This window comes from Bombus impatiens, unplaced genomic scaffold, assembly GCF_000188095.3.
Source record: "Bombus impatiens unplaced genomic scaffold, BIMP_2.2 scf_0967, whole genome shotgun sequence".
Lineage (NCBI taxonomy): Eukaryota > Metazoa > Arthropoda > Insecta > Hymenoptera > Apidae > Bombus > Bombus impatiens.
Window position 1 is genome coordinate 99,343 of NT_177386.1, and position 16,838 is coordinate 116,180.

Genomic DNA, 16,838 nt, shown 5'->3' on the forward strand with positions numbered 1-16,838 from the left:
GCTCGACGATCACTCCGTTCCTGGCCAGTTTTTCGACGGTTCTTGGACCATCGAGCGTCGAAAGATCCTCATCGATCGACCGAGAGTTTCCGTGGTGATCGGTCGAGGAAAGTGGGGAAAGCCCTCGAGGTGTCTCCCCGAACTGTCTTTCGAACGATGGCTGAACCGAACTCGCGAGAGAGTAAGAAGGAAAGACAGAGAGAGGAAGAACGTGTTCGGCTCGATATAGCACGAGGCTCGGTGCAGCACTGCCGGACCTCTTCGTGGCCGACGACCGTGGCGACGCCAGCCTCTTCGGGCTTCCTCCTCGAGCTATCTTTGTCTCACTGTATCTGGCCTCTTTGTTTTCGCCCGAAATCCCTCGAAATCCTATGAAAACAGCCACAGCTTCGCTCTTTAACGGCTGACTCTGTAGCTACGGTGATTGAAATCGGCTGTTTCGATTGTTGCCGAGTTATATAACGTGTCTCCTCGGTGAACATGACCGGACGTTGCTGACACCTCCTGGGAACGCGGGAGTTAAGAGTACAATCGTCAGAGTGTTTAAAATGACCAATTTGTAATTTTTGTGGAAACATAGATACGCAACGCGTTTCTTTGGGGATTTACGACTTTTATCAGTGCTTTTGGGGGTGATTTGAACGATATTTTGGAAATTCGAGGACGAAAGTTCTGTAGAGATTTTTCTGAAGTTTAATATTTCGCCTGAGGTTCGTCGAACGTTTGGGTTAGGTTAGTTCGTCCATGCGTTATGTATTTTGTTAAAGTATACCCTTTGTTCTGATTTCCTTGGTACGAGTTTCGTATTATATTCGTGAATAATTCTAGCGATAAAAGAAGTCAAGTCCGACAAATAGACCGATGCTGTTGCTTTCAAGTTCGAGTTACTGAAGCGTTTGATAATTTTGACGATAATTATTCCGCGTTATTATAACGAGAATACATTATAAATCCTGTGCTTGTAGAGTTTCTACATTATCATTATTCACGGATTCAATGATTTTATAATGTACAAGGCGTTCGAAAGCCACAAAAATAACCTCCATAAATTCACAACTACAGAAAAGTGGTGATGTTGCAAATACTGTTTTTTAAATACCATAGAATTTATCATCGTTTATGTTATCTTGTTGCGACGAGCGAACTTATGAGAAAATCATCGAATCATTCGTCGTTTGAGAACTGAATATTAATTGTTTTACTTACGTAATGAGATTAGAAAATTGATAAAAGGTGGAGCTGACTAATCGACACAACTTCTCGTTCAAAGGCTCGTACAATAACGTCATATATGGAAATGTTATGAAAGTTAAGCTCTAACTATATCGTCCTCTGTGGCAAATTTTAAAATTCATAAGGAGCATCCATAACCTCATTTTTTTTTTTTTTTTTATTAGAAACAGTCCTCCTAGCGTTTGCGAACCTGCATTTCCGGTGACGTAAAGAAGTACACGCGTTCGTGACGTCACTGCCCGATATTCTTACGCCCTGTGCTCGCTTCCAACGAGTCGATATCTCCCTTTGTCTTTTTTTTTCTCCGATACTCCCACTGGAATGTATCATACGCTTATATTTACGAAGGCACACCTTGCTTTTCACGCTGTTTGGTCAACGCCGGTCACTGACCTTGCCGCTCGCGCGTGCCATCGAGAAAAATAAAATGCTTTTGCATTATGCATTAATTGCTAAAGAGCTCCAAATCAGGGAACAAATCGCTGGCATCGCGTATAACAAGATTCTCTGTTCCGTTCCTGGTTTTAATTAACTCGTACGGTAACACAAAGTTATGGTTGTTAGCGTGCTTTTAGAATTTTTATTTCTCTTCTTATTCACAGATTCAAACATTCTGTAGTATAGGTACGTATATAGTATAGTACAGTAATAAGATTGTAATTATTCTCTTTATGAAAGGCTTTAGACCACATAAGGTGAATTTGTAATTAATTTTAAACAATATTTTTGAATAGAATTACATGTGAAAGTGTTATAGTAATTGAATATACAGGGTGGTTGGTAACTGGTGGTACAAGCGGAAAGGGGGTGATTCTACGCGAAAAAAGAAGTCGAAAATATAGAAAAACAATTTTTTTTTAATTTTTAAAAATGATTTTTTTTTTAATTTTTCCATCGAGACAACGATCTACAGTAAGATCCATTATAACGTACCGCACGCATACCGAGCGAAAATTCAAAGTAGATTTTCTCGAAAACAAAGCCTCGAACGAAAAATTTTTATTCTATATTTTCGACTTCTTTTTTTCGCGTAGAATCATCCCCTTTCCGCTTGTACCACCAGTTACCAACTACTTTGTATAATCGATCTTTAGAAAGAGGAGAAAAGTTTTAGTAAGTGGAAAATTTTTCATTGAGAGAATAGAAAGAAAGCAGAAGATCGAGGTTTATATATGTAAAATATATTGTGTTTTCAGTGTGTTACCACACAGTTAGGTATCAATTTACACGAATGACGAAAGAATTTGTGGTTTCGTGCTGGACACGGGAACACGGTTCCATCGTCCTTCGTAGTCATCTTGTATACCTCGAAGTGGGACCATTTGACATCTTGTACTGGTCAACGATGATGACATAAAAAAAGAAGACGATCCTGATTTCTTTCAGTGGTCGTTAAAAGATCTCTTACGTTATTTATTGTCATCATTTAATTTATAAAGGCTTAAGATTTATTTTTCAAATAATACAAACAGTATTGTATCTTTAAAGCATTTTTGTAAGATAATTATTGACGTGGATAAAAACATTTATTCCTGTAATTAATTAGCTTGTTGAATACTTGTAACGATAGGTAATTAGTAAAAATGGTAAACGTTGTATGGCTTTGTTCTCAGGTAAGTTTCACCGAGTACACAATAGGTCCTGAGCCATTCACGATTGTGCCCCGGGTTGAAATATTTTACCAGCGTGCGTGACTTTAGCAGAAGAGGTCAATCGCACCTATAAATCATGCTGTAAAGAAATATTTTTCGCCAGGGCCACGAGAAACATATTATAGCTTGAACGTCGCGTCGGTGACTTCATTGTTTGCCATTTCTGTCTTTTTGGAAATATACCTTCTGCGAATTCTTGTGGCTTCAAAAAAAAAAAAAAAAAGAAAAAAAGAAAAAGAGGAAAAGAACGAAAGGAGGAAAGCAGAAGAAACGTTTTAAGAAATTCTTGTTATTAACAAAAGCAAGTCTGTGAGAGAGAACAACGCATAATTGAGCATCTACATCCACGAAAACTGATTAAAAAGTCGATTTTGACAACTTCACTTTATGTGTAAAATTTTTATTTACTGTTGTCCCGTCTGCTTATTCTGCATTAAATTATTTTTAATTTATACACGAGATTAGTTTTCTCCAATTTTTTAGCATAAATATCTCGTTACGTAATACTTGGAAACTAACAGGAAATAAAACTAAAAAGTATTAAATGACGGAAGTAAATCAAAAACCGCTGTCGTATCTAGTCAGAAGAACAAAACTCAACGTCGATCTTCGCCAAGTCGAGCCAGACGTTCGCAAAAATTACCAAAAATTATCTAGTCATAGGGACAAAACTCGACATGGACTTTCATCACGTCCATCAAATCGAGCAAATTCGTACTCGATCGAAAGAAGAGATCTCAATGTCAACCTCCGTCAAACCAAGCCAAAGATTGCCTTTGTATCGAGTCAGAAGAACAAAATTCCAGATTCAGCTAACAAAGGCAGAAATTACGTTGGTACTCGGTGGAAGGAAGACTCGCTCTCGATATCGATCTCTGTCAAACCGAGTGAAACGAAGCAAAACCAGAAGTCGCCTTTACATCCAGTCGAAAGAAGAAAATTTCCGATCGACCTTCGCCAAGTCAGACCAACAGTCAGACAACTCCATCCTCGTCCTAACGCATTCTCCATCGTAAGCACCCTAACTTCTGTCCCGTCCTATCAGATAGCTCGTCTAATTAAAAATCAGCTCTCGTCCTCGTACGCAGAATTTACCAGGCACTGGCCATTTTTTCAGTTAGGGCCGGCATTTTCGCGGCACGTTCACGCGGGAATACAAAAGAGGACGCGACTTCTGGGAGAAAGAGGTCGCGAAGGCGGGAAAAGGAGACGGAAGAGCACGAGGAAGAGAAAGGAGAAGGGGAAGACGGTTAATCGGTGCCAGAGTACCGTTGTACCTGAATGGAGCAGCGAGATGGCTTTCGGTTTCCCTGCAGCCTCCGTCGCAGCTGCAGCTCCGCTCTCTGCGTCTCTCTTATCTATCGCGAGTGCGGCTTTTTACGTGGACACGTGACTACACGTGTGTGCACGCGAAAGCGCGCGACAGTTTTTCTTTTCGCCGCGAATCGACCGCGTTACGCTCTACGCATTTCCGCCTCCGATTCCGCCCGGGGGACGACCGTTTCCAACCACGTGCACCTGCAGCTGGAACACGAGGACTCGTGCAACAGCTGCTAACGCCTTTGCTGGCAAGTGCTTACCGTTAACGCGCTATAGTCACGACTATGCGTCGATTCTGCGAGTCAAAGGCGATTCTAAAGAGCAAGACATTTTTCAGTTCGTTTGGAAATGACACGATTTTGTGATGGGAAGCGACGAGCTGAGAAGCTGGGTTTGAGCATGTTGCGCGATAGTTTGAAACAAGGGTAGTTGTTGCTTTTTTGCGATGGTGAGAATACTTGTGCGCGAAGAAGAATTTAAGATCTTTGGACTTTTTGGCAAGGAAGTGAGTCTTTTGAAAGAAATTTCCTACGAGTTTTAATTGAAGTTTTAACGTGGTTGTAGAATGCTTCGTGCGTGATCGATGCAAGAGGTAAGTGGAAACGGAGAATTTGAAATTCTTGGATTCTTTTACCGGGGTATTTGGTCGCGGAAGCAAGCGAGTTTTGTGAAACAACTTCAACAGGAATTTGAATTGCAGTTGAAACGTATTGGTAGAATATTCGTTGCATGATAGTTGTACAAGAAGTGGAGAAAAGTTGCAATTCGTGGATTTCTCGTTTAGGGTATTCGGTTGGGGGAGGAAGCGAGTTTTGTGACAGAACTCCAATAGAGATTTTAATTAGAGTTAAAATATGGCTCGTAGCAGATATTGCATGGAGTAAACGTACAAAAGTTATTAAGTCGAGATCGGGAATTTAACATGTTCTGACTTTCCATATGATTTATTTCGTCGAGGAAAAAATTGAATTTAATGGGAGAATTTTGTTGCGGATTTTGGTTGAAAATTTAAAACATAGTTATACAAGTTTTCGTATATTAAAAACGTACAAGCAGCAGGTAGGAACGAAGGAACTGAAATCTTGGGAATTTTTATACGAAATACTTCTTTGAGGGAGAAAATTAATTTTGTAAAAGAGCTTGCAGAATATTTCGCATGTTAAATAGGCAAGCGAAAGACTCGAATTCGTATTTATCAAAGAGCAGATACTGAAGATTGTGATCTTGGTTTCGTAAGGTGGCTCGTGACCGGTTTTGAAATCGCTCCGAGATAGACCTTCATTGTTTCGCGTCGATAAGCTGTTGTTTAATGCATTTACTCGTGCAAACAGTTACGCTTCTATTCACAGAAACTTTATGACGCATAATTTACTAAACTTACTGATTTAATAAACTTAGTCGAAACAAGTTTTTACTTGCAAACTTTTAATCGAAGATTCTCCTCGTGAACATTTGATCGGTCAACTCGAATGTACATTTTAATTTGTTGGTCAAGGTTTTGGAGGGAAGGCGCGACATAAAACGTCTGGAACGTACAACTTTCACTGTAGTCTATGTTTCTTTCTGTATGCAAATTGCACGAGACGATTCGCTCGGAACGCTCTATTAATCCCGCGAGAAAACAAAACTCCACGCGAGATAAAACCACGCTTACGTCTCGGTGAATGTACCGTGGTATGCAAACCACGAGATTGTCTTCTTTTTTTTTTCTTTTTTACACAGTCAACGAGCCTGATCGCGAGTAACACGATTCCGTCGATCGTTCGGCACGGCTGTTCGTGACATCGATCGTTCACCCGCTTGATCCGTCTTGCGTTACACCGGTTACGTGCTATACGACGCTCCACTTTCCATAGATTATGAGACGCAGTCGATCGTTTCTATGTCTGGAAACTCTCTCTTCATGCACATCTCGGCTCATAAATATGTATTAAGACTACCGTGTTTCTTGCTATTTGATTTTAGATCTTCATTCAGATTTCAGATAAACTTGTCTGGGTTTCTTGTTTAATTCGTTTAACATGTTTTCAACGAGGTTTAGAGGACTGTCAGGTGCGACATATAATTCGTAACTCATCGATGGACTGCGGATTTTCGTGCGTTTATGATAAATTGAAAAGTGTTTGAAATATAGTACCTGTTATAGTTATTTAACAGGCGGAACAAACTTCACTGTAGGACTCATTGGTCGAATTATTTTCATCAAAATATGAATTTGCATAAAAATCCACCATCTTACTTATTACGCTCTTCTTTAACTGTTGAGAACAGCTTTTACAAATTTTTAGGTTGTTACTTTTCATAAATGCAAAATTCTGGTTTATTAGTCGTTGATATTATCTTGTCCGTTATTTCGAGTAATTATCATGCTTTGTATAAAGTCAGGATGTGTCCAATATTTGTGAATGGGCTTGTATAATGTTCGAACAGTGGTATCAAACTAGCTATTTAACAGACGGAACAATCTTCACCATAGGATTTGTCGAATTATTTTCATCAAAATATGAATTTGCATAAAAATCCACCATCTTACTTATCACCCTCTTCTTTAACTGTTGAGAACAGCTTCTACAAATTTTTAGGTTCTTATTCTTTATAAATGCAAAATTCTGGTTTGTTAGTCGTTGACTAGTCGTTGATATTATCTTGTGATTTCGAGTGATTATCATGCTTTGTATAAAGTCAGGATGTGTCCAATATTTGTGAATGGGCTTGTATAACGTTCGAACAGTGGTATCAAACAGAAGTATCGTTTTGTTAATTTAGGTTAATCTAATTGTAATTGAACAATGAAGTAGGATTTGATATTCAGCCATGCCCACGAAGAGTCTGCAAGCAGTGGATATCTTAGAAGCCCTCGAATCGAAGCTCGCGTACATTCCAGGAGGTCGTGATCGCGAAGGAAGACCTTTGATAGTGGTTAATGTTCCCTCAGAACTTCAACCGACCACGAAGCCCAGGTTGGAAACGCTGATCGCCTATTTCTTGTCAATTTTTAGGTAATCGTTAGTGTTCAAATATCGTGCATATTCAGAGTGAACGTTTATTGAAAACACGATAGAACTTCATTTATTCGAACCTGTCGAAGGACAAACAAGGAAACTGGATTTACAAGGACACTTGTTAATATTCAGACACCATGCAGAGATTCTTATTTCATATATTTATTTATAGCAATCTTATCGAACTGCTTTTCGATATATTGAAACATTCATTGCAGTTAGTAAAAACATAATTTTTATTTATTTGAAATGTATAGGTTTTTCATCTCCGCGTAGTTTGTCGCTTATTGTACAAAACACTGTGTACATTGTAACAAATAAAATGTATGTTTTTACCAACAACAGTAAGTTTCTAATATCGAAAAAGGTAGCGTAATATCGATAGCAGTTATAAACCGTTACAGACGAGAATAGAAAATATTTGGTCGCTTGGAAAGTTCGTTCCGATTTACATTTCTATTCGATATACATTTATCGAATTATATAGGTGTCATTTTCTTCCACAACGTTTCTTCGTCTTTCGCGCTATTCGAATGTTCCATCCTTCCAAAACCTCTCAAATTTTTCGACGTGAAACTTTTCGGTAGATTTTTTACGTCGACCAAATTCCTTAAAAATCGGAACGAACTTTCCAAGCTGCTCAATAAAAATCTCTCGAACGCAATGGTGTTCGAATATTAATAAAAATCATTGTCCATAGAACCTACATGAATATCTTTACCATATAATCTATAAATGACGAAGCCGATTTCTTTCATTACTCACAATTTTGCATATTCCACGTCTTTCAAATAAGTAGATTCGGTCAACAGCTGAAATTTCACCTGAATAAATGAGGTTCTAATTTATTTCAACTGTTTCAACTGTTAGAGATATGTATACGTAGACAAAATAACCAAAGGATCAAAATATATTATGAGACGTATGTTTCGTGATTAGCGAGGAGACGAAGAAAAATGGATTGGTGTTGATAGTGGACGCGCAAAGAGGTGCATGGCGCGTGGCAAGGTCTTGCATTAGGTTATCTACTATACTTCTGGGAGCTTCTGCAGCTTCTGTGATAGTAGTGCGCCCAGACGGTTTCTGGGATAAGAGAGTGGACAGCTGTACGAAGTCCCACAAAGAAGGAGAGGTTGGTAACTTGCATTCAAGATTTTAACATTACGTAGTATTTTGTGTACGCTACTTCTTCATAATGATACAAATAGTTTTATCATTTCGTAACACGTAACTTTGATCGAGTTGTGCTCATCGATAGTAAATTAATCGTCAAAAATAGAAGCATAGAATTGACCATAATTTGAAACCGTCGATTAAAGTGCTTACTAATAATAATATCGCGATTAAACGCTCGATTCGATGAATCTACTAGGTCGTCCGGAAAGTTTCTTTCGTTTTATAAGGAAATAGTGGATGCACAAGATTTTTCGTTTTATATTATTTTATCGAAATACGTATGATCCATTTTTGTTCTATCAAAATAAAGATCACAACGTTCGACAGATTAGGTTTCACGTTTGTACAAAGATGCATCGTTGTAAAAGACGCGTCTGTCAAAGATGCATCGTTGTAAAAGACGACGTTTGTACAAAGATGCATCGTTGTAAAAGACGCGTCTGTAAAAGAAAGATACTTTTCGGACAACCTGATGGTATCCCATTCATATAACGTTCCGGACAACGCTGAAACATCGGTTTGTTATGTTACGTAGATCCTTAAAGATTATACTTTCTGCTCCACGATATTCTACCGTGGCATAGCCATCAGAATCGTAAAGATTGAAATCCTGGTAAACTGACTACCGTTATTTACAATTTTCTAATCGAATGACAAATTTTATTAACACTAAACCTACCAACGCCGGCCAAATTGATCGTTTTCGAACTTCTACACGAATTTAACCATACTTAAACGTTATTGTTGTTATTTTTGTATTTAGAGATCACAATAGCTATTAGTTTATTCTTCGGATAAAGCTATCACGCCTTTCTGAGCTGAATAACCCTTATTGCTCTTTCTTACATGGAATGGAGTAAAAACAAAAGAATATCTGAAACCTATCGATTATATCTAGAACTATCTTCTACTTACTATTTATTGTAACTAACGCATCTGCGTATGGATGGGAGCGCGAACTCGCGTTGTCATTTTCAACAGTTATCATATAGCTTCGTAATTTCTGATGTTTCCTAAAACACGCATACGATACAGGGTGGTTGGTAACTGGTGATACAAGCGGAAAGGGGGTGATTCTACGCGAAAAAAGAAGTCGGAAATATAGAATAAAAATTTTTCGTTCGAGGCTTTGTTTTCGAGAAAATCGACTTTGAATTTTCGCTCGGTACGCGTTGCCTCGATGGAAAAATTAAAAAAAAAATTTTTATTCTATATTTTCGACTTCTTTTTTCGCGTAAAATCACCCCCTTTCCGTTTGTACCACCAGTTACCAAGCACCCTGTATAATATAATATTAATAATATTAATAATAATAATAATAATAATAGTCCAGCAAAATGAAATATGTTTCTAATTTTACTCGAAGTTTTTATAATTTACAATTTTTCTCAAACTAGCACAGACCAGACAAACTAGTTTCGCTCGAAATGTTACTTGTTATTTAAATCACTGGCCTTAAATGTGAGGTCCGATCGTTCGATGTACGGTCGTCCTGCTCGGTCATCGCGTGAAATATCCACGCGTGTTTGTCAGAATCGTCGTGCGTGAAGAGACCCAGTAACAACGAGTTAATTGCGGGTGTAGGAAGGCGCGTGTCGCAAATTAATTTTCAGCTCGTTGTTGTTTCAGCCGATGTATCTCACCCTGACGAGGCTCCAACTTCACATTGACTATGCCCAGCTGGCGTACGAACTGGGTGGCAACAAGCCGTACGACCACGCGGACTGGATCCAGAAACGCGTGGTAATCATCTCTCGTCTATAATTTGCGCTCAAGTAAGGCGCATTAACCGTATTAAATCGAAACGATGAAACGTAACTTTGTACGCGAGATACCTTTGTGAGAGCCATTTCATGGTACATTTACTTCTTTATATATTTTATACGAATGTCTGGCTAGCGCTACCGTAAGATATAAACAAGATAATATCAGCGTAGTATCGCAAGATATCGAATATGAATATATTAGGTTGTCCGAAAAGTTGCTTTCGTTTTACGAGGAGATAATAGACGCACAAGGTTCTTTGTTTTATATTATTTTGTCGAATTACGTACGATCCATTTTCTTCTGTTGAGATTTCCACACACGCGACATTTCACACACTTGGTTTCACGTTTGTATGAAGGTGCACTGTTGTAGAAAACACGTTTGCGAGAGAAAGATACTTTTCGGACAACGTAATAGATATCGTAGCGTATTGAGAATATTCATATTGATTTACGCTATTAATTACGTTAGAATTTTATTAAACGGTAAGTTACATTCTAATTTAGAGTTGCGTGTTAAATTAAGTTGCGTAAAAAAGAAGAAAAGGAATTTATCAAAATGATAGGTTTCGTATAATCGAATGCCATAATATTGATCGTCTTACAATAAAATTATGGATTTGCCAATTTTCTCTTCCTTGTAGAAACGAAATGAGTCGAATATTCTTGTTTCGTTCTGCGTTGAATTAAGTTACGTAAAGAGAATGAACGGAAATTTTAGGGAGTTCGGTAAAATGATAGCTTTCGCATAATTCGACAGCGTCGTGTTTTCCGCTTTATGTGAAAACTGTGTACGTGCCAGTTTTCACTTTTTTTTTTTTTTTTTAAGTAGAGAAATGAGCTGTGAATGCTTCTTTGGTTCTAAAGTACATGTATGAAAACGATGAACAGATGATTAATAAATTGTTGAAAAGAACGGAATTTCTATGGCAATAAATTGTACTGATTTCAATGTGGCAGAAAGTGGAAGACTACACTAAAGATGCAGCCGATCTTGTTACAAAAATGACTGACCTACACCAAAGACTGATGATCACTTTGGATGGATTTCGGATGTCAGAATCGGATGATGATTTGGAATCCTACTCGAGGATGAGCAACGATTTAACATCTCACGCGCAACATGTTCTTCAGTCAGGTGAATGAAACATCGATTACTTTGATACATTTCATTCGTGCAAAGATATATTTCAAAAATTAACGCAATTTCATTTTTTCAGCGAATTTTTCTAATTTCGTGTTCTAATTTCGTGATCGTTGATCTTAGTATTAGGTTGTCCGAAAAGTTTCTTTCGTTTTATAAGACGACAATACATGAAGAACAATTTCTGTTTTATATTTTTTTATTGAATTAGGTGTGATCCATTTCGTTCTATTTCTATTATTATATTCGTGCGTGATTCAATAAACTGATATAAAAGAAAAAACATTATGCATTGTCTATTATTTCCTTACAAAACGAAAGAAACATATAATATTTCTTTAATTTTTTCTCAAATTCTCATTTCAGCAAATAAACTTTGAATATCCCGAGAGAAGACTATAACGTAAAATCGGAACATAAAATCGTTCGTGTTAACGTGATTCTTTCACGTTCTTCTTTAATATCAAAAACTGTGTAACGATAAAGAAGAAAAAGAAATAAAATCGAATAGAAAATGAAGAGATTAGAATTGAAAAATTTACCATTAAAAAATGAACAAGCCAATAATCGAAAGTTTTAATAAAATCATCGTCCCGCCATATACAGAGAAATCTCGAGTTTTTCAATGCGTATCTGTCACAGTCGGCTCGTTTTCTCGTGTCATCGTTATCGATCGCTCGAATGTCTATTTCCTGATCCGTAGTACAATCAAGCAACCGGTTGTACACGAGGATCGACACTCGGATATGGCCGGATTGGTCGGAAAAATTGAAAAACCGGCTTAACCGGATGTCGAGCAGGAACGTTTTTTTAGAAGTAAGCCGGCAGAGTCGCGTGCTCGCGGGAACGCGCGAGGGTGTAAAAACGCTGACAATGCAACGCTCGTGTAACTTTTATTTCTATTTCTTCTTTCCCTCTTCTAATGCAAGATCCCGCTATAATATTGGAATCTTCTTAGAGATGCGCATTTTTTAAGCCTACGGGGATTGCCCGTAGAGCTTTGGAATTCAAAAAAATTGATACACTGTTATTTATACCGTATTATGCTACTTGTTAACCGACTGCAATCGTTTTTAGTCAAGGCGACTTTGAAATCGTAGTGTCTGTAATTTAATCGAATCTAGAAAATTTAAATATTTTGATAGAACGAACAGACACAATACGAAAGAAGGATTTATCGAGTCTTTCTGTTATGTTAAAAACGATTAAAACTTTCACGATAATTGGATGACACGTTTGTTGTTTTCTAAATTTTAGTTGTGTTTTTACACGTTACGTTGCACTCTGTTCGCATATTTCGTGAATATTTCAGTTCTTCTTCGGAGCAAACCTGGAACAATTTTTGAAATCCAACAAATCACAGATATGTCAATATTAAACGGATTAGGCGATAATAAGTTGAAATTAGTGTTAAATGAATATTACGTAATGTTATAAGAACAGAACGTTGATTATCTGTATTTTTATAATTTTAGGCAGAAATTTAGTCAGTTCGATGAGCAGAGAATCCACGAAGGACACTTTGGACACCTCGATAAAAATTTACGAGCTTATCGATTCCATCGAATTGAAACAGGTATCGTATCTTCTTCGAAACAAAAGCAAGATAAGTAAAATTTCCTGTTGCTTGCAAATGTGATGTTTTATATTTTTTTAGCTGGACATCGAAAACTCCTGGTCAGAAATGGAAAGAAATTTGGACACAGCCAGGGTAATCGGTGACCTCGAGAAGGGCGTGTCGCGTGTTACAGATTGGATCCTGGGACCAGCGGATGCTATGTTGAACTCTTGTTGTCAAGTCGGATTCGACGTCTCTTCCTCGGAGGAACTTCGTAGACGACATGAAGAACTGGAATTAGAATGCAGGGTAAGATATCAATATTAACGTAAAAGGCAATAATTTTCGTGTAAAATGTCTACAATCAGCAATGATAGAATATTTTATTATCGAATAAATATTTCTTCGTAATAAATATTTCTTTCGCTGAATTATTTAATTATTAGTTTGATACTTACGCATTTGTTTGTTAATTACTCGTATAAAGATTGAAACTTTTTAACACTTTAAAATAACAAAGAGAGCAAAATGATGTCGAAGGAAATTTCGTATAGAAGATAGTTTGCATTTGTTTGAATTTCAGGAAACTTACGGACGTTACGCGGAATTGCTTCACAAAATCGATAGTTTACCAAGCACGCGTTTATCGGGAGACTTGAAATCTCAAAGAGATTTCATGGACTTCGTGTGTAGAAGCTTCGCAAACAGACTCGAGAGACGACGAAACGTGTTAATTACTTCTCAAAGATTTTTCAGACTAGTTTCCGAGGTATTTATCGTTAGCGAGGAAGAAGAAAGTTTCAAATGAACATTTCTCTTTCAGTTAGCATTACGTTGCTACTATTTTTCAGTATTTTGACAAAACGAGCGAGGTGTTCGACAAATTAGTAATGGGTAATAGAACTCACGACTTTTCTCAAGCTGCTGTGAATCTTCTAAAATTGGAACAGAGTCAAGCAGTTTTAGGTAAATAATTTTTATTTAACAAATGTCTATGCCAAAGTATTGGGTAGTTAGTTGAGACAGCAAATAAACGGTGATTCAGAAAATTTACTTAGAAATTTAAGCTACATATCATATAAAAATTGGTTCATTATCATGAGATACCTGTAACAGTGTGTATTAAGAACATGATTGAGAAGCGGATGATTTTCGAAAGGGTTTTTGAAAAGAATTGCGGATATAATACCAAACAAAAGCTTCAAATCATTTCGCGTTGCCAAGAATTGAAAAAGTACTAGCTAGCGATCTTGTTACTTTAGAAAATTTTTTCATCGAAAATCTATTGAAATGAAGAAAATTCTTGTTGTTATACGTAGCATAAATTTCATTAATTAATAACAAAATTAATTTTGTTTTGAAAATTTCTTTTCTTCGTTCGAGTGTCTTTATTGCTTCTTCGTTAAGTCTTGCAATTTACGCTGAAAAAAATCCTACGTTTATTGTAGAAACTTTAGAGTGCGAGTTGGTAAAAGAAGGTGAAAAATTGTCAGATATTTTGTCCATGCCCGTGAAGGATGCGCTAGGTAGAGACGTGCACGTTGACTATGGCGAGGACATAGTGAATGTCAGAGATATTTTGGATGCAACGAACGCTAGGAAAAACATTTTCAATGACAGTGTCGAGTTCCAAAAACTGTCTCTAAAACAGATCGCTTTGATATATACTTACGAAAGCGACGCTAAACAGGTGATTGTACAATTTTATTTGAATAATATTTTACTAAATAAAATTTCATTTCAATGAAGTATTTCTAAGTCGAGTATTTCTATGCGTTATTTATATGTGAAAGTTTTTAGGCTGTAATATGGTTGAACGATTTATACGATGTTCTGTTAAAAAATCATATGGAAATCGGTTGCAACGCTATCGAAATACAGTCGCAAAAGGAAGAACATCAATCGTTTCAGGAAACTGCTAAGGTATGTAGAAAATAAAATGAAATAATTCGACAAATCGCCTTCATCGCATAGAAATTGTAACAATGATCTAGTAGTCAAGAGGTTGGATGTTTACAAATGCATAGAGTAGAAATGCAGAATAAAATAATTTTATATGTATTGGGTTGGCAACTGAGTGATTGCGGATTTTGTAATTAGGTGATAATGTACAATAAATTCATTATGAATTTTATTATAATTTCATTATACATATTAAATATATATGGTAATAAATTAAAATAATGAAAATGAATGAAAATAAATATATATGAATTAAATCTATATGAATGAAATGAATAATAATGGAATGAAAATAAATAAATATATATGAATGAAATGAATAGTAATGAAATGAAAATAAATAAATAGATATGAATGAAATGAATGATAATGAAATGAAAATAAATAAATATATATGAATGAAATATAATAAATTCATTATGAATTTTATCATAAATTCATTATGAATATTAATGAATTTATTATACATTACCACCTAATGACAAAATCCGCAATCACTTAGTTGCCAACCCAATAGTATTCATTATCTTGACGCTTAAATCACTAAGAAAATTGTGGAATATAATTTAGAATAAAATGTTAGGAGAAGCGTGGAGTAAAATACGTATACAGATTTTAGAGTAAAGTAACAGAAGAAAAATGGAATGACGTAATTTTATTCTTTACTGTACCTTGATATTTCAATTTCTAGGGGACTTATGACTATGGTTGTCAATTAGCGAACGGTGCTCAAGTACTAAGATTATCCTGCAGGCTACCACTGGAAAGTAACGCGGCTCTGTTCTCAAGGCTGCGTCAGGCCTGGAAGCAGCTTCGATCCGTTGGCCAAGAACAACTAACCAGACTGAGAGTGTGCGCTGTTTTCCATAGAAGCGTCGAAGATGTACGATCGGTGACCGTCATTTAAAAATTTCAAGCACATTACCATGCACAAATAATCAAATTTCCAATGTGATATCTTAAATTTCAAACTTTGCCGTATACCCTAACTATAGCTTGTTCGTTACAATTTTCAACTGACAAACGAAAAGCCCAAGAGAAAAATGGTACAACTCAGAAAATCTCCAATTAGAAAAAAGAAAAGACTTTAATAGAGAAATCTCCGAAACTTCAAAACACGTTACTTTATGTAATTACAAAAACTGTTTGGAAATTATAACAAAATTCTTCGGATAGATCTAAATCCTACGTATCGTTCTCTCTTTTTCTTGCTTTTGGAAAATAGAAAATGCACTGTTATCGCTCCTATTCTCCAAACTATCTTCTATAATTTCCAACGTATCTCTTCAAGCACTGTTCGAAGCTACACGACTTGATCAAGACCGTGGCATCGCTTCGTCGATCCTTGAGACCAGAAGACCTAGCCGCAGAAGCCCGAGCCAAGGCCGAGATAAGAGACATCCTGAATAATCGAGAAAAGCTTCTCCTCGAGGTTGGACGAATGGTGAGGCTGGGTCGTCTCTTGAGAACACGCTTGAAGGAACCTCTCTGTCATCAACGGCAAGTACGACCGCGATCATGCATGTTTCGAAAGAAATTCTCGCCATTAGTTAAATAATCGCCGATGATTAACACTAACACGTAACAAATTGGTAAATAAATACCAAACATCGTGCAATCGATCCTTCCTAGAATTTTTGGTGAAATTGTTGGCCAGGAATAATCGCGAAGCTTTCTAAAAAGAGAATCTCTAAATCAATCGTAAACGTATATACTTTTTGTTAAATACTTTACTATATTTTATAACAATTATTTTCATAATAATATTTTAGAAATAAGTAAAAATTACATTGCATAGATATTATTGTAAAATTTCTCTTTATTTCGTAAATATGAAAAGTAACAAACCTCTTTATGAATCACTATAATTAACCATTTAAAACGTCCCCCTTTTTGATTATGAAAATGGGTTAACGTCGTAAATCGTTAAGTAAGCGTTTTCGATGAAATTGGTTCAAAAGTAACTTGAAAATGCGTGTTCGTAAATCGTGAATGGAAGTCAGGAATCGTATAACGAATTTTTAT

General features: G+C 36.5%; 2 protein-coding genes across 2 annotated transcripts in view; one reads left to right on the top strand and one right to left on the bottom strand.

The window, feature by feature from the left end:
- LOC105681467 (titin) overlaps positions 1-260 on the bottom strand; it is an 11,032-nt gene extending 10,772 nt beyond the window's left edge. Inside the window, exon 1 of the mRNA XM_012391186.3 lies at positions 1-260. The gene's annotated coding sequence lies outside the window, so the exon portion shown is untranslated.
- A 6,525-nt stretch (positions 261-6,785) lies between these two features.
- LOC100743518 (SEC14 domain and spectrin repeat-containing protein 1-B) lies at positions 6,786-16,465 on the top strand. The gene is made up of 12 exons (XM_024370802.2): positions 6,786-7,204; positions 8,147-8,339; positions 10,013-10,126; positions 11,110-11,287; positions 12,769-12,869; positions 12,951-13,160; positions 13,435-13,620; positions 13,703-13,817; positions 14,300-14,541; positions 14,652-14,774; positions 15,505-15,696; positions 16,105-16,465. The coding sequence occupies exons 1-12, from the start codon at positions 7,020-7,022 to the stop codon at positions 16,369-16,371; spliced, it is 2,106 nt and encodes a 701-aa protein (XP_024226570.1). The 5' UTR covers positions 6,786-7,019; the 3' UTR covers positions 16,372-16,465.
- The last annotated feature ends 373 nt before the right edge of the window (positions 16,466-16,838 follow it).

Bases quoted from the DNA above. Each gene is read 5' to 3' on its own strand.
- LOC100743518 (XM_024370802.2), top strand. From the start codon at position 7,020: ATGCCCACGAAGAGTCTGCAAGCAGTGGATATCTTAGAAGCCCTCGAA. The intron at 13,621-13,702 runs GTATTTATCGTT...ACTATTTTTCAG, and splicing joins TTTTCAGACTAGTTTCCGAG to TATTTTGACAAAACGAGCGA. The intron at 15,697-16,104 runs GTACGATCGGTG...TATCTCTTCAAG, and splicing joins TCCATAGAAGCGTCGAAGAT to CACTGTTCGAAGCTACACGA.